At 38.2% G+C, this 22046-nt stretch overlaps 2 protein-coding genes across 3 annotated transcripts in view; both read left to right on the top strand.

Annotated features, from left to right (window-relative positions):
* The window catches only part of ABCA6 (ATP binding cassette subfamily A member 6), a 64671-nt gene extending 55390 nt beyond the window's left edge, over nt 1-9281 (top strand). Inside the window, exons 35-39 of the mRNA XM_008011978.3 lie at nt 211-330; nt 527-667; nt 2376-2455; nt 4260-4315; nt 4452-9281. Coding sequence (XP_008010169.3) covers nt 211-330; nt 527-667; nt 2376-2455; nt 4260-4315; nt 4452-4553 — 499 coding nt within the window. The 3' untranslated portion in view covers nt 4554-9281. The remainder of the gene's footprint in view (nt 1-210; nt 331-526; nt 668-2375; nt 2456-4259; nt 4316-4451) is intronic.
* An 8235-nt stretch (nt 9282-17516) lies between these two features.
* ABCA9 (ATP binding cassette subfamily A member 9) overlaps nt 17517-22046 on the top strand; it is a 77775-nt gene continuing 73245 nt past the window's right edge. The window contains exon 1 of one of the 2 annotated variants that reach the window (XM_037993246.2): nt 17517-18061. The gene's annotated coding sequence lies outside the window, so the exon portion shown is untranslated. The remainder of the gene's footprint in view (nt 18062-22046) is intronic. The other variant, XM_008011980.3, reaches the window with a different exon arrangement.

The raw sequence follows: 22046 nt of genomic DNA on the forward strand, positions 1-22046 counted from the left end.
AAAAGAGTTTTTAACTCAACTACAATATGATTAGCACATCTAAAAATATTTAATAATTTTTCTTTATGTTATCAAAAACCTAGTCAGTGCTTACATGGCACTATTTTTTTTGAATTTCGGATCTGAATGTGATTCATATATTGTATTTTATCTTGTTTTTGTTCTGCACTTAGTTATTTTAAATGCTGTTAATTTTTTTGCTCACTTCAGGCAGGCAATCCAGGCAGTCGTTAAAAACACAGAGCGGGGTGTCCTCCTGACCACTCATAATCTGGCTGAGGCAGAGGCCTTGTGTGACCGTGTGGCCATCCTGGTGTCTGGAAGGCTTAGGTGGGTGTCTTTCCAGAGCCTGCATTTGATGCCCAACATGAGATTTCCCATGGAAAGGGCAAAATCCCTGTGTGGCTGGAGCCCTTCCGTTTGGCTTCCTTGGTGACACCTTTTCTTCTCCATTTGAAATTTAAGAATAACATTAAAAAATTAAGGGCAATTTTTTTTTCCAACATATTCTCTTTCTTGCCCATAGATGCATTGGCTCCATCCAACACCTGAAAAACAAACTTGGCAAGGATTACATTCTAGAGCTGAAAGTGAAGGAACCTTCTCAAGTGACTTTGGTCCACACTGAGATTCTGAAGCTTTTCCCACAGGCAGCAGGGCAGGAAAGGTGAGAGGGGCTTTTGATTATGAAGAAATACAGAGGCTTTATCCACTCAGTGGTTTCCTTTTAGCTGTGTGAGAAATTCATAGTGATTTTACTTCATAATAAAAGTTAGGGACCGCAGAAACTGATTTGTTCAGTATTCCAGATTATAAGAGATTGAGACATACTCAGGAAGCTGTGTCCCTCTGGGGCAGCCCAGGCACACCCTCCTTGGCCATCCCAGGCTGATCCCCAGCTCCAGAGGGGGACTTGGAAAGACTTGGGGAAAGGAACTTCTCATGACTGAAACCCACACAGGACCACAATGGTGTCCTTCCTGGGCCTCCTTATAAATGCTTAACATATATAAATATTTAAAATGTAAAAGATGTAAATATTTAGGGTGATTTTTCCCCATAGGAAACAAATGGCAATTGAGATCATCAAAGAGTTTCTCTTTAATGGAATTTTCATACCTTAAAATGGAGACTGGAAAGGGGTGTGTGTATGTGTGTGTGCATGCTCACATATCTGTGTGTGTGTGTGTTTGTGTGTGTGTGTTTGTGTACGTCTGTATGTTGTTTGGGGGAGGGCAAGAAGGTGGAGCAGAAACTGAATTTGAAATTGCTGTGGAGAGATAAGCACATCAAAAAATAGGACATAAAAGCTACTATTTTATTTTAGCCCAGTGTAAATGTAATTAAATTTTCTAAGATAGATATCAGAACATGTAACTTCGTCCCATTCCCAGACGTTTGGTGTCACAAATCAGAGAAGCGGTTTTGATATAGGTGGGAAGATTGAAAATGATAAGACAGAAAGAGCAGGGGCTGGTCTGAAAAGGGCCAATCCTGGACGTCTGGTCAACCTTAGTGCCACCTGGGAGCACCAAACCCCTGTTTGGGAATAGGGCATGAGGGTTTACAGCCAGAAGTAGCACACAGAAGCAAGATGCCCCAAATCAATTACGGCTCTTCCTTAGAGGTCAGGGAAGTATTTAGTTAAAGTATTTTATGTCCTTCCTCTACTGCTAACTCCAACTCTCCCAACCTCATGTTATTCTTTACAAGTTAGACTTCTGGGAGGAGGGGGAATCAAGGAGATTCTGAGGTTTTTTGATTGGCAGCCCCAGCTCTATCAATTTCCTTACTTCTGGATGGCCCTAGGGCCTAGAAAGCCTTCAAAGTAAATATGTCTTCCCTACAGATCTTTTGCCAATATCAACCTCCATCTCCAAGATTTGCCACTATTTATGGTTTTACAAAATAGTCCTGAATTTACTTTTGTTTAAATGTTTATATTTTCCATTGTAAATGTAATGTGAATTGCTGGAAACGTAAGAAATAAAGAAAAAAATTCATTCATTAAAAAAAACAAAACAATGAATTAGCTTTCTGATGACAAAGATGAACACTTATTTTGGGTTAATTGCCAACCTAATTTGAACTACTCAGAGAGAATAGTTCAGAATACCAGATTTTCAACAAGCAAAGGTTTTGCATAAGCTGAGCACATATATAATTATGCTGAGTTATTACCAGGAGAGCTGTCTGCAACAGCCAGATACCAAAAATCATTTCAAAACAATGCTGTGATTTCATATTTAAGCCATACATTAATTTGCATTACTTTTATTTTTAGAAGAAAATTGTTGGTAATATCCATATTTATTCTGATGCTCATTTTCTCCCCTTGAAACTCAGAATTGAATACGACATCTTCCTATTTTCAGGTATTCCTCCTTGTTAACCTATAAGCTGCCCGTGGCAGATGTTTACCCTCTATCGCAGGCCTTTCACAAATTAGAGGCAGGTAAGAGTCACCATATTCAAATAAATCTTTTGAAGAATTAACTCACACGAAAATAATAATTTAATGGAAGCTAATTGGGTAACAATTTCTTAAAACAGGCCTGTAGGGCATGATTTTTAAGAATCCTAATGGTAGGTAATGGTGTGATATAACCCCAATTTAGGTTAATCTGACTCTAAAGAGGTTAATCTCCAGTGCAGGGACTGAAGCTGCAGGAAACACACATGCTTGACTGTTCTTACTGTGAAGCCATGGCATCCCACCCTAAAAGCCCCTGTGTGTGGCCTGCTTTGCCTACATATATATAATCCATTCACACCAAGTGTCCCAAATTATCACTTTACTCCCTTTCTTTCCTTACATATCCACCTCCTTCCCACTTTTCTCCCTCAGTAGATGCCCTTGCTTTGTATTTCACTAATAAAATAGAAGCAACAGAGAATGTTTCCATCCATCCATCAACCGCCTTGTGTCTGTGCACGTGTATTTGGCCTTCCTATTTGAATGATAACTTTGACCGTCCCCTGGATTGTGTGTAACTCCTCTTGCTAATTGAAATTGTCCACACTCTCTCTCTTGTCATCGTTTTCTCTGCTTTCGACCCCATCATTCTCAACAGCAGACCATCGTGGTGTAGTTTCTCAGCACAGCATAATGGTGAAGAACTCAAACTCTAGAGCCCATCTTTCTGGGTTCTCAGCCCAGGCTGCTGCTTACTAGCTGGGTGACGTTGGGTGAGGTACTCAATCCCTGCATCTCTAGATGGTTCGTCTCTACAATGATGGATACTGTTAGTGCCCACTTGGCCAGGTTGTTAGGATTAAATGAGTAAATATTTTAAGCACCTAGACCAATGCCTGGCTCATTATGTTTGACATAATATATGTCATAATGTATATCTCTGCTTTGTTCCTTCCACACTAGACAGATGACTTTCTAGTTCTTCCTAAATGCTGCCAGACATGTAAGCTCCTGCCTCAGGACTTTGTACTTGCTAATCCTTCCTCCTGGAATTCTCCTTCCTAAACATCCAGGCTTCTTCCTCCCATTTTCAGGCATCGGTTCAATTATTACCTGATTACTGTGGCCTTCTCTGACTATCGGGTAAAAAAGAGTGCCTAGTGCTCCCTATTTATTTTAATCAGCTTTATTTTTCTTTAAAGCCACTATCATTAACTTTATCATATATTTAAGTGTTTGTGTATTTAATGTCACTAATTCCTCCCACTAAAATGCAAACGACATCAAGGCAGGAGTATTTGTCTATTTTCTTGACTGTTCTATTTCTGGCATCTACGAGTGCCTCACACCTAGCAGATTCTTAGTGTATAAATGGTGAAGTATGCACACATGGATATGTGAATCTGGTGACAACTGTCACACAGACTTTTTGGTGGGGAAGTCCAGCAGAGAGGTGATATAACAGATGAACTGGATGAATGGAGTTTTGAGTTCTCTTAAAGAGGATGGAATAGGATCTTCCTCATGTGTAACAATATTTTTACTGATGATTAGTTCTTCAAAGAACATATGTATCTTCCAAATACATATGCATGCAAAACCAAAACAAATATTACTGAAACATAATATGAGAAAATGATAACATCAATATTAATATAGTATGTATTTACATTAAATCTGTGTGGCTTTCATTATTTCATCCTTATATCAAGTATTTGCTTATTCAACTTTATCTATTTATATTAATGATTTACATTTTTATTATTTGTGATTTTGAAAAAATTCTTGGTAATAAATTATAAGCATCTACTATTAATACTAGTCTTTTTTTTTTTTCCATCAGTGAAGCATAACTTTAACCTGGAAGAATACAGCCTCTCTCAGTGCACATTGGAGAAGGTAAGTCAACTGGTTTGACTTTGTATCATCCTGGTAAATTTCACATGAAAGCAGCATGCATTTTCCTATTCGTTTGGAAGACCAACAACTTGATAATCTCTCTTCCTTGTTTCCTTCTTCCTTGTCTCCTAATTAGGTATTCTTAGAGCTTTCTAAAGAGCAGGAAGTGGGAAATTTTGATGAAGAAGTTGATACAACAATGAGATGGAAACTCCTCCCTCATTCAGATGAACCTTAAAACCTCAAACCTAGTAATTTTTTGTTGGTGTCCTATAAACTTATGTTTTATGTAATAATTAGTAGTACATTTAATTTTAAAGATCATTTAAAATTAACATCAGGTGTATTTTGTATATTTAGTTAATAAATACATAAATTTAAAAATTATTCTTCCTCTCAAACATAGAGGTGATAGCAAACCTGTGATAAAGGCAATACAAAATATTAGTAAAGCCACCCAAAGAGTCAGGCACTGGGTATTGTGGAAATCAAACTATATAAACATAGAATTTTTTAAAAAATGACTTTTTTACCTTTTACTGAAAACATTCTCTTGCTGAAATATGTGAAGGGTATATTCAGTAGCCAAGAGTTGCATGACTACTTCACACAAGTTCATGATACAACAGGTATACAGGTTTTCTTTTATAAGCAAGTACAACTCAAGAGTCTTCTGAAAATGTTCCAGAAATTGCTTTAAAACTCACAAGTATGGGGCAAGGCACTGTGGCTCACGCCTGTAATCCCAGCACTTTGGGAGGCCAAGGCAGGTGGATCACGAGGTCAGGAGTTCAAGACCAGCCTGGCCAATATGGTGAAACCCCATCTCTAATAAAAATACAAAAATGAGCCAGTCGTTGGCATTTGCCTGTAGTCCTAGCTATTCGGGAGGCTGAGGGAGGAGAATTGCTTGAACCCAGGAGGTTGCAAAGAGCCAAGATCGTGCCAGTGTACTCCAGCCTAGGTGACAGAGCGAGACTCTGTCTCAAAACAAAAAAAAACACCTCCCAAGTATTGGGAGGTCCTTAGACATACAAGTAGGCAAGCACTCACATTGAAAAGTAGTTCCATGATACCTTTTGAAAATAAAGGGAGTCACAGTAGTATTTGAACAACATTAACTTATTGTTTTCAGGGGGTGCTAATTTTCCTTGTCATCTTTGAATAGTTTTATGGGATTTGATATTATTTTAAAATCATTTCTCCCTTATATAAGTGTATGTGCATGTATGTATATCTATATATTTTCCACGTATCTTTTATATTATTTAATTTTAAAATATCTGTCAGTTTAACATATTACTTTATTCTTTCCCTTAAAAATAGCTATTTAATTCTGAATATCACCCCCCCAAAAATTCAAAGACCAAGCAGTATTCCTTCTGTGATTTTTTTGGTGTTCACATATTGTACATAATGATAAGGGGTTCAATTCATCAAGAAGAGTTAATTATCCCAAATATATATGCAGCCAACATTGGAGTACCCAGATTCTTAAAACAATGATTTCTAGACCTATGAAAAGACTTAGCGAGACAAACAGTAGTAGTAGGGAACTTCAACATCCCATTGACAGTGTTAAACTGACCATTGAGGTAGAAAACTAACAAGAAATTTTGGACTTCAATTTGACACTTGACTAATTGGACCTAATAGACATCTAGAGAATACTCCGCTGATCACCACAGAATACACATTCTTCTCATCTGTACACAGAACATACTCCAAGATTGACCACATACTCAGACATAAAGCAAGTCTCAACACAGTTTTAAAAGTTGAAATCATACCAACCATACTCGCAGACACAGTGGAATAAAAATAGAAAGCAATACCAAGATCTCCCCAAATCATGGAATTACATGGAAATTTAAAAACTTTCTCCTGAATGACTTTTGACTAAATGACAAAATTAAGGCAGAAATAAAAAAATCTTTTGAAATAAATGAAAGCAGAGATACAACATACCAAAATCTCTGGAATGCAGCAAAAGCAGTGATAAGAGGGAAGTTTATAGCACTAAATACCTACCTTAAAAAGTTAGAAAGATGTCAAATTAACACTCTAACATAACACCTTGTGGAGCTAGAAGAACAAGAACAAAACCCCAAAACTAGCAGAAGAAAAGAAATAACTAAAATCAGTGCAGAACTAACAAAATTGAGGCCCAAAAATCCACACGAAGAATAAATGAAACCAAAAATTGGTTTTTTGAATGGATAAACAAGATCAATGGACAACTAGCTAGACTAAAAAAGAAAAAAAAAAAAGAGAGAGAGAAGATCCAAATAAGCACAATCAGAAATGACAACGGCAACATTACCACTGATCCCACAGAAATACAAAAGCTCCTCTGAGACTATTATGAACACCTCTATGCACACAAACTAGAACATCTAGAGGAAATGGATAAATTCCTGGAAACATGCAATCTCCCAAGATCCAACCAGGAAGAAATTGAAACCCTAGCAGACCAGTACCAAGTTCCAGAATTGAACCAGTAATGAAAAACCTACCAACCAAGAAAAGACCCAGACCAAATGGATTCACAACTGAATTCTATCAGACTTACAAAAAAGAGCTCAGCAATTTTACTGAAACTATTCTAAAAATTCACAGATGAGGGACTACTCCCTAACTCACTTTATGAAGCCAGCATCACCCTAATACCAGAACCTGGCAAAGACACAACAACAAAGAAAACTACAGAACAATATCCCCGATGCATATAGATGCAAATATCCTCAGCAAAACATAAGCAAACTGAATTTAACAGCACATCAATAATTTAGTTTACCATGATTAACTTGCCTTAATTCCTGGCATACAAGCTTGGTTCAACATACACAAATCAATAAATGTGATTTACCACATAAAGAGAATTAAAAATAAAACCATATGAGTATATAATTAGGTGTGGGAAAAACCTGTGATTAAATCCAACATCCCTTCATGACAAAAACCCTCAACAAAATAGGCATTGAAGGAGCTTACCTCAAAATAATAGGAGCTATCAATGACAAACCCACAGCCAGCATTATACTGAATGGGCAAAAGATGGAACCATTCCCTTTGACAACTGGAACGAGACAAGGATGCTCACTTTCACCACTCCTGTTCAACATAGTACTGAAGTTCTTGCCAGAGTAATGAGGCAAGAAAAGGAAATAAAAAGTATGCAAACAGATGGCCACACAAAAAATAAATACCAAGGAATACATCTAGCTTATCTAATCAAGAAGGTGAAAGATCTCTGTAAGGAGAATTACAAAACACTGCTGAAAGAAATCATAGATGACACAGAAAAATATAACATGCTTATGGATTGAAATAATAAATATAGTTAAAATGGCCATACTCCCCAAAGCAATCTACAGATTTGACACTATTTCTACCAAACTATTAACGTCATTTTTCATGGAATTAGAAAAAATATTTTAAAATTTATATAAAAAAGTCTGAATGACCAAAACAACCATAAGCAAAAAGAACAAAGCCAGAGGCATCACATTACTTGACTTCAAACTATACTATAAGGCTACAGTAACCAAAACAGCATGATACTTGTACAAAAAAGACATATAGACCAATGGAACAGAATAGAGAATGCAGAAATAAAGCCACACACCAATAACCATCTGTTCTTTGACAAACAGACAAAAATAAGCGATTGGGAAAGGACTCCTTATTTAATAAATGGTGCTGGGATAGTTGGCTAGCAATATGCAGAATAATGAAAATGGACCCCCACCTTTCACCATATACAAAATTTAACTCAATATGAATCAAAGATTTAAATGTAAGACTTCAAACTGTAAGAATCCTATGAGAAAACCTAGGAAACACCATTCTGGACATCTGCCTTAGGAAAGAATTTATGACTAAGTCCTCAAAAGCAATTGCAACAAAACAAAAAATGGACAAGTGAGACCTAAGTAAACCAAAGAACTTCTGCAGAGCAAAAGAAACTATTGACAGAGTAAATAGACAACCTAGAGAGTGGGAGAATATATTCATAACCTATTCATCTGACAAAGGTCTAATATCAAGAATCTATAAGGAACTTATTTCAACAAGCAAAAAACCAATAATCCCATTAAAAAGTGGTAAAAAACATGAACAGACACTTCTCAAAGGAAGACATACAAGCAGCCAACAAACATCAAAAATGCTCAACATTGCTAATCATCAGAGAAATGCAAATCAAATCCACAATGAGATACCATATTATACCAGAGAGAATTGTTATTATTAAGAAGTTAAAATACAGCAGATACCAGCAAGTCTGTGGAGAAAAGGGAACACTGCCACTGTGGAAAGCAGGTTGGAGATTTCTCAAAGAACTTAAAATAGAACTACCATTTGACCCAGCAATCCCATTATTAGGTATATGACCAAAGGAAAATGCACACAAACTAGAAACCCTAGAGTAAATGGATAAATTTCCAAACAATCACATGACCTCATATGTTCATCACAGCAGTATTCACAATAACAAAGACATGGAATCAACCTAGATGCCCATCAGTGGTGGATTGGATAAATAAAATGTAGTACATATATACCCTGGAATAAAAAGGAACACCCAGCCATAAAATATACTCAGCCATAAAAAGGAACGAAATCATATCCTTTGCAACAACATGGACACAGCTAGAAGCCGTTATCCTAAGTGTAGTAATGCAGGAACAGAAAACCAAATACCACATGTTCTCACTTATAAGTGGCAGCTAAATATTGAGTATTCATGGACATAAAGATGGCAACAATAGTTCCCCAGGGGACTAATAGACAGGGAAGGAGGCAAGGAGAAACTAATCATTGTTTACTATACTCACTATCTGTGTGATCTGTGTGACTAGATCATTAGTATCCCGAACACAGCATCATACAATATACTCATGTAACAAAGCTTCACATGTACCTCCTGAATCTAAAATAAAAGTTGAAATTATAAAAATAAAAATATTTTTATGGTCAATGAAGAAAATTTGTATAATAGAGAAAAATATAGAAATTAAATAAAATTGAATAAAAGAATCACCATGATGTTAAGGAGAGAATGGAGCAAGACGGTAGAATAGTTCTTACCACTGATTGTCCTTCTATAAAAACATCTATTTAAATGACTATCCACAAAAAGATCTTCACAAGAGCTAAGAAAACCAGGTGATAAATCACACTACCTGATTATAGCATAATAAGAAAAGAGGCCAGGTATGATGGCTCATACCTGTGATCCTAATGCTTTGGGAAGATGAGGTGGGAGGATCACTTGGGACCAGGAGTTCAAGACCATCCTGGGCAACATAGCAAGACCCTATCACTACAAATTCCAAAACAAAAAAAAAAGGGAAAGTTAGCTAGGTGTGGTGGTATGTGCTTGTAATCCAAGCTACCCAGGAGGCTGAGGTGGGAGGATTGTTTAAGCCCAGGAGTTTAAGGCTGTCTCTATCTCTTTCAGTTTTGCTCTGATCTTAGTTATTTCTTGTCTTCTGCTTCCTTTTGAATTTGTTTGCTCTTGCTTCTCTAGTTCTTTTAATTGTGATGTTAGGGTGTCAATTTTAGATCTTTCCTGCTTTCTCTTGTGGGCATTTAGTGCTATAAATTTCCTTCTAAACACCGCTTTAGATGTGTCCCAGAGATTCTGGTACATTGTGTCTTTGTTCTCATTGGTTTCAAAGAACTTATTTATTTCTGCTTTAATTTTGTTATTTAGCCAGTAGTCATTCAGGGCAGGTTGTTCAGTTTCCATGTAGTTGTGCAGTTTTGAGTGAATTTCTTAATCCTGAGTTCTAAGTTGATTGCACTGTGGTCTGAAAGACTGTTTGTTATGATTTCCATTTTTTTGCATTTGCTGAGGAGTGTTGTACTTCCAATTATGTGGTCGAGTTTAGAATAAGTGCTGTGTGGTGCTCTCAGGATGTATATTCTGTTGACTTGAGGTGGAGAGTTCTGTAGATGTCTATTAGGACCACTTGGTCTAGATCTGAGTTCACGTCCTGAATATCCTTGTTAATTTTCTGTCTTGTTGATCTTTCTAATATTGACAATGCAGTGTTAAAGTCTGCCACTATTATTGTGTGGGAGTCTAAGTCTCTTTGTAAGTCTGTAAGGACTTGCTTTATGAATCTGGGTGCTCCTGTATTGGATGCATATATGTTTAGGATAGTTAGCTCTTCTTGTTGCATTGATCCCTTTACCATTATGTAATGCCCTTCTTTGTCTCTTTTGATCTTTATTGGTTTAAAGTCTGTTTTATCAGAGACTAGGATTGCAACCCCTGATTATTTTTTTTCTTTTTTTGCTTTCCATTTGCTTGGTAAATATTCCTCCATCCGTTCATTTTGAGCCTATGTGTGTCTTTGCATGTGAGATGGGTCTTGACTCTTTATCCAATTTGCCAGTCTGTGTCTTTTAGTTGGGGGCATTTAGCCCATTTACATTTAGGGTTAATATTATTATGTGTGAATTTGATCCTGTCATTATGATGCTAGCTGGTATTTTGCCCATTAGTTGATGCAGTTTCTTCATAGCATTGATGATCTTTACATTTTGATATGTTTTTGCAGTGACTGGTACCAGTTTTTCCTTTCCATATTTAGTGCTTCCTTCAGGAACTCTTGTAAGGCAGGCCTGGTGGTGACAAAATCCCTCTGCATTTGCTTGTCTGTAAAGGATTTTATTTCTCCTTTGCTTATGAAATCCAGTTTGGCTGGATATGAAATTCTGGGTTGAAAATTATTTTCTTTAAGAATGTTGAATATTGTCCCCGACTCTCTTCTGGCTTGTAGGGTTTCTGCTGATACACTGTTAGTCTGATGGGCTTCCCTTTGTGGGTAAACTGACCTTTCTCTCTGGCTGCGCTTAACATTTTTTCCCTCATTTCAACCTTGGTGAATCTGACAATTATGTGTCTTGGGGTTGATCTTCCTGAAGAGTATCTTTGTGGTGTTCTCTGTATTTCTTAAATTTGAATGTTGGCCTGTCTTGCTAGGTTGGTGAAGTTCTCCTGGTTAATATCCCAAAGAGTGTTTTCCAACTTGTTTCCATTCTCCCCGTCATTTTCAGGTACACAAATAAAGTGTAGGTTTGGTCTTTTCACATAGTCCCATATTTCTTGGAGACTGTGTTCATTCCTTTTCATTCTTTTTTCTCTAATCTTGTCTTCATGCTTTATTTCATTAAGTTGATCTTCAACCTTTGATGTCCTTTCTCCCACTTGATTGATTCAACTATTAATACTTGTGTATGCTTCACAAAGTTCTTGTGCTGTGTTTTTCAGCTCCATCAGGTCATTTATGTTCTTCTCTAAACTGGTTATTCTAGTTAGCAATTCCTCTAACCTTTTAGCAAGGTTCTTAGCTTTCTTGCATTGGGTTAGAACATGCTCCTTTAGCTCGGAGGAGTTTGTTATTACCCACCTTCTGAAGCCTACTTCTGTCAATTCATCAAACTCATTCTCTATCCAGTTTTGTTCCCTTGCTGGCAAGGAGTTTTGTTTTTTTGGAGAAGAATAGGCATTTTGGTTTTTGGAATTTTCAGCCTTTGTGCACTGGTTTTTCCTCATCTTCCTGGATTTATCCACCTTTGGTCTTTGCTGTTGGTGACCTTTGGATGGAGTTTTTGCGTGGTCATCCTTTTTGTTGATATTGATGCTATTGCTTTCTGTTTGTTAGTTTTCCTTCTAACAGTCAGGCCCCTCTTCTGCAGGTCTATTGGCGTTTGCTGGGGGTCCACTCCAGACCCCGTTTGCCTGGGTATCACCAGCGGAGGCTGCAGAACAGCAAAGATTGCTGCCTGCTCCTTCCTCTGGAAGCTTTGTCCCAGAGGGGCACCTGCCAGATGTTAACTGGAGATCTTCTGTATGAGGTGTCTGTCAACCCCTGCTGGAAGAGGTCTCCCTGTCAGGAGGCACAGGTGTCAGGGACTCACCTGAGGAGGCAATCTGTCCCTTAGCAGAGCTCGAACACTGTGCTGGGAGATCCACTGCTCTCTTCAGAGCGAGCAGGCAGAAATGTTTTAAGTCTGCTGAAGCTGTGCCCACAGCCACCCCTTCCCCCCGGTGCTGTGTCCCAGGGAGATGGGAGTTTTATCTATAAGCCCCTGGCTGGGGCTGCTGCCTTTCTTTCAGAGATGCCCTGCCCAGAGAGGAGGAATCTAGAGAGGCAGTCTGGCTATGGTGTTTGCTGAGCTGTGATGGGCTCCACCCAGCTTGAACTTCCTGGCTGCTTTGTTTACACTGTGAGAGGAACCTATTCAAGCCTCAGTAATGGCAGACACCCCTCCCCTCACCAAGCTTGAGCATCCCAGGTCGACTTCAGACTGCTGTGCTGGCAGTGAGAATTTCAAGCTAGTGGATCTTACATTGCTGGGCTCCATGAAGGTGTGATCTGCTGAGCTAGCCCACTTGGCTCCCTGGCTTCAGCCCCCTTTCCAGGGGAGTGAATGGTTCTGTCTCACTGGCATTCCAGGTGCCACCGGGGTACAAAAAAAGTTCCTGCAGCTAACTCAGTGTCTTCCCAAACGGCTCCTTCAACAAGGATATAAATAAAATGGTTAATAAGAAGTAACAAAAACAGAGATCACATCCAAAGAAAAATAAATATCCAGATGCCAGAAATGAAACAGGAAAACAAAGCTAAAAGGAGATTGCTATTTTAAGCCAGTAAGTTTTAGGGTGTTTTGGCAAAGGCTGATTGACAAACCAGCTAAAATATAATTCATGTGTAAGGATAAAATAGATATATCTTTATCCCAAAAAACTGAGATTTCTATTTTATGGACGTATCTGAAAGAACTACTAATAAATATCCTCCAAGAAGGAAAAAAGACTGAATCCAGAAAGAAGTAGTTGAATGTTAACAACTAATAAATATATTAGTGAACTAAATAAATATTGATTGTGCAAACTAATGATGACCACACAGTGGTCAGCTTCTTCTACAAGGGGTGTGTTAGGGAAATAGGGAGTAAAGTCAGCACTAAATCTCTCTACAACAGAGTTGAAATAGTTTAGTTCTTTTTCCATTTTTCTTTTGGTCCCTTCTTTTGTTTTATTCTGATCTTCCGTTTTCATATTCATGAATCTGCTCCTAAATATAATCCTAATAAAATCCTAATAAAACCCAAGTTAATAGCTTCAAAAACAATCTCATTGGGACTGGTTAGACAGCGGGTGCAGCCCACGGAGGGGGAGCAGAAGCAGGGTGGGCCATCACCTCACCCAGGAAGAACAAGGAGTCAAGGAAGTCCCTCCCCTAGACAAGGGAAGCCGTGAGGGACTATGCCTTGAGGGACGGTGCACTCCAGCCCAGATACTATGCTTTTCTTATGGTCTTCACAACCCACAGACCAGGAGATTCCCTTGGGTCCCTACACCACAAGGGCTCTGAGTTTCAAGCACAAAAACTGGGTGGCCGTTTGGGAGCATTCACATTAGCATAGTTCAACAATAGAAATAGAAATAGCAATAAAAATTTTGCTATTATCTTACAAAATTCCACTGTGTGGTATTTTGGTACAAGTGAACACAAAGTGCCATGTAGGACAAAATCCAAAAAACTATACCTGAGCACACTGTCGTGAAATTCCCTGCACTTGTGGTTAAAGAGAAAACCCTAAGATGTCTTCGCAAGAAAAACAGAAAACCTCAAACTTACGAGTACCAAAAGCACTTTATCATCATATCTGGCTGAGAAAGCAATAACATGCTATTTTTAAAGTGAGAAATATAAGACATTTTCAGTCAGAGCATAAACAAAAACAGAAAACAATAATAGAATAACAGCGTAACAAAAATACAGATGGTGAAAATGAACAGATTCTTTATAGTAAAATAAATTTACAAATGGCCAAAAATTATATTAAAATATTCTTGACAACACTAGGAAATATAAGTTATCAAAGTGGTACTAAGTTTTATTAATCAGACTAGTAAAATTTACAAACACCTATAATGTCCAATTTTGACACGGCCGTGGAGAGTATAGTCTCTAATATTTGGTGAGTCATCCCTCATTGCAAGGTACTGCACTCAATACTTTACATATGTTATTTTCTTTAATCCCTACCATCTCCCCTCCACCCCAATTCTAAATTTCTAAATTCTAAAACAACCCTTGTTAAATACTATTGTGTCCTCTGGATCTCACAGATGAGAAAACTGAAGCTCCCTGCGTAAATCATTGGGGCTCCAAGGTAAGTTACTTGCCCTGCATTGCAGTTAGCAAGGAGTAGAACTAACGTTTTAAGTTCAAATATGCTAACGGGTGTATCCTATAAGGAACAGGAAGATAGGGGAGAAAGATGGATAGAGACATAGGCTCATTTTTTATATTGCTAGAGTAGTGTAGATTCTGATATGTTTGTTAACATTTGAGGGTAATCACTAGTAGAACAAAATACTGATCCAGAACTTTATGGATGACAGGTGGGGAAAAAGGAAAAGGGGAACCTGAAAAAAGGAACAGAGAAAACACAGTCACTATAGAAATGGATACATGGGAAATAACAGGAAAGCATAATTTAAAGAGACCGTAAAATAAGATGATTGGAAGAAAAGGATTGGGTAACCTAAGGACTTATATCCCCTTCCCTGCCTTGCCCATGGAAAGCAGAAGATTGGCAGACAAGGTAAAAAGAGAAATGCAGTTATACTATTTCAACGGGCATCCTTCAGGCGTGTAATAAGAGTCTGTCAAAATATATCTGAGAAATGCAAATTGCAAATAAAAGTGGAGGGCAGGAATATGTCACACAAAGGATATTTCAAGGCAAAAAATAAAAGCACAAAACAAGACCAAGTAGAATTTATTACATTTTTAAGAAACAAAGAGGGCCAGGTGCAGTGGCTCAGGCTTGTAATCCCAGCACTTTGGAGGCCGAGGCGGGTGGATCACGAGGTCAGGAGATCCAGACCATCCTAGCTAACATGGTGAAATCCCGTCTCTACTAAAAATACAAAAAATTAGCCGGGCGTGGTGGCAGGCGCCTGTAGTCTCAGCTACTCGGGAGGCTGAGGCAGGAGAAGGGCGTGAACCTGAGAGGTGAAGCTTGCAGTGAGTGGAGATCACGCCACCAAAAAAGAAAGAGAGAGAGAGAGACAGAGAGACAGAGAGAGAGCGAAAACAAAGAGACATGTTTGGAGGATATCTGATAAAACTCACATGCAGTCAGTGCAGCCGGATCTGAGAAAGAATTGAAAGCAAGAAGATAAAAGCCCCTGGGAAACAAGCAGACATTCTCAGTCTTTCTTTATCAGGCAGCTGGACCCCTTCATCCTTCTCTCTTTACAGACCAAGTTTTCTGTTTCTGCACAGTGTTGAGAAGGGCTGCACACAGGTCATGGGGTGACAAGTCCTCCTTACAAATAGCCAGCAAGGATTCCAAGAAGAATGTTTTAGTGTGGTGCAAAACACATCACATGAAATTCGTAAGGTTTCTGGCACTGGAGAACACTGCTGCAAAATAAATGAAACAAAAGGCCAGGAAAATTGTAAAATATGTACACATAGTAAGAATAATGGAATAAACAGAGACATATACAAATGAGACAGCATAGCATTTGTAATTTGAGCTCATAGACTCTACAGATAGTCTGAATTTTAACTTAGTTTCCGCTACTCACCATCTGTGTGAATTTGGTCAAGTTACATAACTCCCTGGGCCTCACCCTTCTGGTTCGTAAAATGGGGTGATTAGAATAATGTCTACCTCTTGGGATTATTATGTGGATTAAATGTTTTAATATTTAAGTATGTCTTAGACACAATAAATGCTATATGTACTTGCTAAAAAAAGTATACATTACGGTATAAAATCAGTGCCATTTCATTTTTGAACTTCCATGGGATTATTTTTGAATTGGTAAATTGATTCAAAAGCTTCTTTAGAAGAGTAAATAGGTCGGGCGCAGTGGCTCACGCCTGTAATCCCAGCACTATGTGGAACCAAAGCAGGCGGATCATTTGAGGTCAGGAGTTCCAGACCAGCTTGACCAAAATGGTGAAAACCCGTCTCTACTAAAAATACACAAAAATTAGCTGACTGTGGTGGCGGGCACCTGTAGTCCCAGCTACTGTGGAGGCTGAGGCAGGAGAATCGCTTGAACCCGGGAGGCGGAGGTTCCATTGAGCCGAGATAGCGCCACTGCACTCCAGCCTGGGTGACAGACGGAGACTCCGTTTCCAAAAAAAAAAAAAAAAAGTAAATAAATATTATTTAATCTAGAAAATATTAAAAAGAAGATCAATGAGAGGGAGTTTGCTCTGTTATAGTGCCAAAGAGATTACAGTGTGGTACATTGAAGGAAATATATTGAAAACAGAATTTAGAACCGAAAGTCAAAGTCCACTAGGGCCAGAACTCATAAGCTCTAACCTAGGTACAAAGTTCTTCTAGGAAACAAGTTACTGGAAAAAAAAAAAAATTCCTAAATTATATTCTCTGCGCACAAAATGTTGGTGATGTTATTAAATGTGATAATTTTGTATTTTCTGCATCCAACCTTTTCTGTAGACATACGGAAACAATCAGAAGTCTTTTTTTTTTTTTTTTTTTTTTTTTAAAGTTTGACAGTTTCATGGATTCAGGAGTTCAGCCTACTTCCACAGACTGCTTGCTGAGCAAATTCTGGATCCCATATAATTAGAAAAAGGATAAATATAATTGCATCAATATTGAGAGAATGGGAAATGGGTGAGGAAGATTTCATTTGGTTGTCATGGTCCATGGGACACAGATAAGAGGCTAATTTAAGAATTGCATGCATTTATTGTTTCCCTTTCAGCTGTGTGTTCAGGAAGAAATTACAGTACAGAAGAATTTAACAGACTTACCGGCTGTAAGCAGAAAGATAGTGGTCCTTTACCCCATCCTCTTCAGCCAAAGATAAACTCCATGAATTTTAAGAATTTTGGAACAGTCTTTTCTTCTACTTACACAAGATGCTCAAAAATAGACAGAATGGCATCTATTACCAGTTAAAAATGTTTCTCTAACAATACTGGAAAGCAGGACATTCTAAAATTCAGTAGTTACTGGTGGAGAAAGTAGTTTGTTTCATGGGAACTGTTGCAGAAGTGACAAACCTGGAGGCTTTGGGAACACAGATAATTGTTATGTGAGATTTCTTTAAAGATTCTCCTCGCTTCAGTACCATGAAAGATGCTATAATTAGTATGCACACAATGAAACTGAGGTGCAGATGAAAACTCAGAGTTTCCTTTGTTACCCTGAAAAAAATAACATTGCATTATTGCTTTATACATATATATATATGTGTGTGTCTATTTTCCACTTTGCTCTGCTCTACTCTTCTCTGGATTAGGTTCTCACTTATCTTTGTTTAAATCATTGTGTTGGGGTCATTCTCCCATTAGGGCCTTGTATGAAAAGGCCGATTGAGAAAGGCTAGATTCTTCTTGGTTTAATAGTTCCTAATGTTTTGATATGTCCAGCCAACCATCTGCAATGACAAACTCCCTGCTGAGGAACTAGCAGGAAACAAAGAAATGGAAAACAGCAAAGAAATCACCACGTGAGCAGAAGATATTTTGGCAGCCTGGCTGAACTGAGACCAAATTCTCCTTGGAAATCAGTATAAAACAGAAACTATTCACAATGAACGTGAAATTAAAAGCATGATGTAGTAGTGACCCAAAAGGAATGTGAATTCTTCTCCAGAACATGCAGAGACCCATGGATGAACTGTGTTTCTAGATTTTTCCTCCAGCTTTCCTGAGAGTAAGTTAACCTCTAAAATTGTGGTTATTTTGCATATAGAAATATAACGTAAGACTATAAATAGGAATGCCAGACATTTACGTAGAAACCATTAAATGTAGTAAGTTATTAACGAGTCATTTTGACTTTTCAAATCATCTGTTTTATTTTGTATGACTAAATAACCAATTGAAGAACTAAGAATTTGTATTTTTACCTCATAACTAAAGCATGTTTGGACAAACAGTGACATTATCTAATAGGCTATTGAATAAATAAAAATAAATGTAACATTATGATGCTTCTTTATAAGTATGAACTATTTCCAAAGTTATTTGAATTACTTACTCTTCTTTGTTTTTAATTTTACTGCCAGAGGAATTGTAAGCATTGCAGGTTGCACAATTTTCTGAGTTTTGAATTGTTTTTAAATGGCTTGAGAATATTTTCATCAAGAAAACTTACAGAAAGATTTTCACTGATCTTATTTAGTATACTTTTTAAAAATTTTGATCTAATTTGTTGCCTAGTGCAACAAATTAGAAAAATTTGTTCTGTGAATAACAGGAATTTTATCTGACTGAGAAATGATTGGCTTTTTATAACCAATTTATTATTTTCAAATTATACAATTTCCTATTGAGAACAATTTAAGCTAATTAGATGTTTTATATTATTACGGTGGGTGGTATATTTTTTCTCTGATATTTACACCAAGATGTTCAGTGGTGGAAAAAAATCAGTCTTAACGCTCAGAGACAAATAACCACATTCATGACAATGGGATTATGTAATTGTTTTTTATTCGCAAATATTTTCTGGCACACACATTAATTCATAGAAAGAAAGAAGAGTAGTCACGTGGGCACCATATTTAACCCTTTCAGATACTGAGGTTTTTCACAGCATTGATTTCTTAGCTGGAAATGTAGCAGTTTGGTTTCAGTCAGGATTTCCAGGCTATCACAGCCTGCTCTGATGGCATGATTATCAGGAACTCATCTGCATCACTGGTGAATCTCTTTGGTGACTTTTGGACAGTTTTTAACCATAAGTCCATGCCCTCCTTTGTTATGCTGATGAGGTGCGTCATAAAAGGAATGTCCAACAATGTCTTCCCGTCTTGTTCTCAGGCCTCAGGCTCTCGGACCCCTTTCCCCAAACCTGCCCCCATATTAACTTTCTATTGCTGCTGTGAAAAAAAAAAAAAAAAAAAAAAAAAAAAGACCACAACCTTAATGGTTTAGAACAAAACAGAGTTATCATCTTACAGCTCTGGAGGTTAGAAGTGTGAGGCGGGTCTCACTGGGCTAACATCAAGGGGTTGGCCAGGCTGTGTCTCTTTCTGGAGGCTTTAGGAGAGAATCTGTTTTCTTACTCTGTGTAACTTTTAGGGGTCTCTTGCATTCTTTGGTCCATGGTCTTCCTCCTCCATCTTCAAAGCCAGTAATAGCAGATCAAACCCTTCTTCTACTGCCTCACTCTGATCTCCTCGTGTGCCTCCTGTTTTACTTTTTAGGACCCTTGTGATTACACTGGGTCTGCCCAGATAATCCAGGATGATCTCCCTATTTCAAAGTAAGCTGATTGCAACCTTAATTCCATCTACTGCCTTAATTCCCCTTTGTCATATATTGTAACATATTCACAAATTCCAGGATTAGAATGCAACCATTATTCTGCCTATCACATTCCTCTTCAACTATGCCTTGTGATATGGTTTGGCCCTGTTCTCACTCCAATATCATCTTGAATTATAGCCCCCATAATCCCTATCTGTCATGGGAGGGACCCAGGGGGAGGTAATTGAATCATGAGGGCAGGTCTTTCCCAGGCTGTTCTCATGATAGTATTCAAGTCTCACAAGATCTGATGGTTTTATAAAGGGGAGTTCCCCTGCCCAAGCTCTCTCTTGCCTGGTGCCATATAAGACGTGACTTTGCTCCTTATTTGCCTGCAGCCCTGATTGTGTGGCCTCCCCAGTCATGTAGAACTGTGAGTTAATTAAACCTGTTTCCTTTATGAATTACCCAGTCTCAGGTATGTCTTTTTTTTTTTTTTTTTCTTTTCTTTTTTAGACAGAGTCTCACACTGTTGCCTAGGCTGGAGTGCAGTGGCGCGATCTCAGCTCACTGCAACCTCTGCCTCCTGGGTTCAAGTGGTTCTCCTGCCTCAGCCTCCCAAGTAGCTGGGATTACAGGCACCTGCCACCACACCCAGCTAATTTTTTGTATCTTTAGTAGAGATGGGATTTCACCATGTTGGCCAGGCTGGTCTCAAACTCCTGACCTTGTGATTCACCTGCCTCAGCCTCCCAAAGTACTGGGATTACAGGCATGAGCCACTGGGCCCGGCCTCAGGTATGTCTTTATTAGCAGTGTGAGAACAGACTAATACACCTTGCCCTTCAGACTTCAATCGCAGCACAATATTCCCTGCAATAGACCATGGATAGGCTTCATCTCTGGTACTACCTCCTTGAGGCTGACTTGAATAAATCATCTTCCCACTTGAGCTATCTCTTGAATACCAGAAGGGGTCAGCATATTCACAGCTTTGCTCCTGCCATGAATATGGCAGGATGAACCATGAACCTGGGATCCAGGAGCACCCTCATCCGTAAAACCATTGAACGGGCAATGCAATCTTATGATTGCCATTCCTGTTCAATATGGCGCCAAAAGAGGATAAAAGGAATGTGCAACATAATGGTATTGACGTAAAAACACAGGCCTTATCAGTCAACTGGCCTTGTGCTCCACTGTACCAAGGCTTGAACTACTACCTTTGAATCATTTCCTGGGTGAGTTTCCCATCCTAGAATGTTGGGTTTGTTAGCTAAGATTAGGTCTTACATTTTCTTTATCAGTTATCTTGGTCATTAAACTTTCAGACCGTTTTTGTTATTCTGCCTAATATACGGCACCATTATATAAAATGGTACCATATTTGCATTTAACCTCCGTATATTGTCCCGTGTACTTTAAATCATCTCTAGCTTACTTACAATACCTAATACAATGTAAATTCTATGTAAATAATTGTTATACTTTATTGTTTCAGGAATAATGACAAGAAAAAAAAAAGCTTCTACATGTTCAGTACAAACCCAGCCATCCTTTTTTCTGAGCATTATCTACCGGCAGTTGGTTGCATCCACAAGTGCAGAACCCACAAATAGAAATGAGTGACTTGACTATAGTTTTTGAGCTGCGCTAACATGAAAGAGTATAAATAATTACATTATACCCGCACTACCAGACTGAAATTGTCATATCTGAAATAAGTTACCTTCATGACGTTGTAGTAGGTCAGTTAATGACTTTTGGACAGACATGTCCTGAATTCTTTGTTTGTTCTCTGCAAACAGTTCTATAAAGACTTACTAAAGCCTTGGCCCATGTTTTAGAAAGTGGAAGTCTGGCTGACGGGTGGATCTGTGTGCAAGTCTGAAGGTCACTCTCTCTCTCTCTCTTTCTCTCTTGTAAGCTTAGGCCCTTATATGGGTTACCCTCAAGGCCAAGGCTGAACCCATAAGCAGGCAGGCATGGGTGATTGTCTCTCATTGCAAATAGCAAAGCAACATTGGTGCCTACAAATAATTATCCCTATATTGATTTCAATAATACAATAGTAGAATGAGGTATCTGTTTAAGTACTTTCAAGGACAATTTTATGTGATTTGTTTATCTCTATTCAGCTGATTCATTATCCCTCACTCCACCTCCCGCCTATCCACATATGTGTAGGCAGGTTATAGCCATCATAGATGTGAAGATTAGTTTGGGTGCTCTTTTCTACCAACAGTAAAAATGGGCTATCTACTTTGCAAGAATAAAGTTTGTCTGTAATAACATGAAACCTGTTCCTTGACTCAACAGTCCTTTCTACAATAATTACATTTTTATGCCCATACTGTCTCCCCAAAATGCATTTTCACACCACTGAACGCTAGTTAAAACTATGAATTCCAAGTCTCCCTACCTCTTGGAATGTTTCATAGGAA

The sequence above is a fragment of the Chlorocebus sabaeus genome, chromosome 16 (genome assembly GCF_047675955.1).
Source record: "Chlorocebus sabaeus isolate Y175 chromosome 16, mChlSab1.0.hap1, whole genome shotgun sequence".
Taxonomy (NCBI): Eukaryota; Metazoa; Chordata; class Mammalia; order Primates; family Cercopithecidae; genus Chlorocebus; species Chlorocebus sabaeus.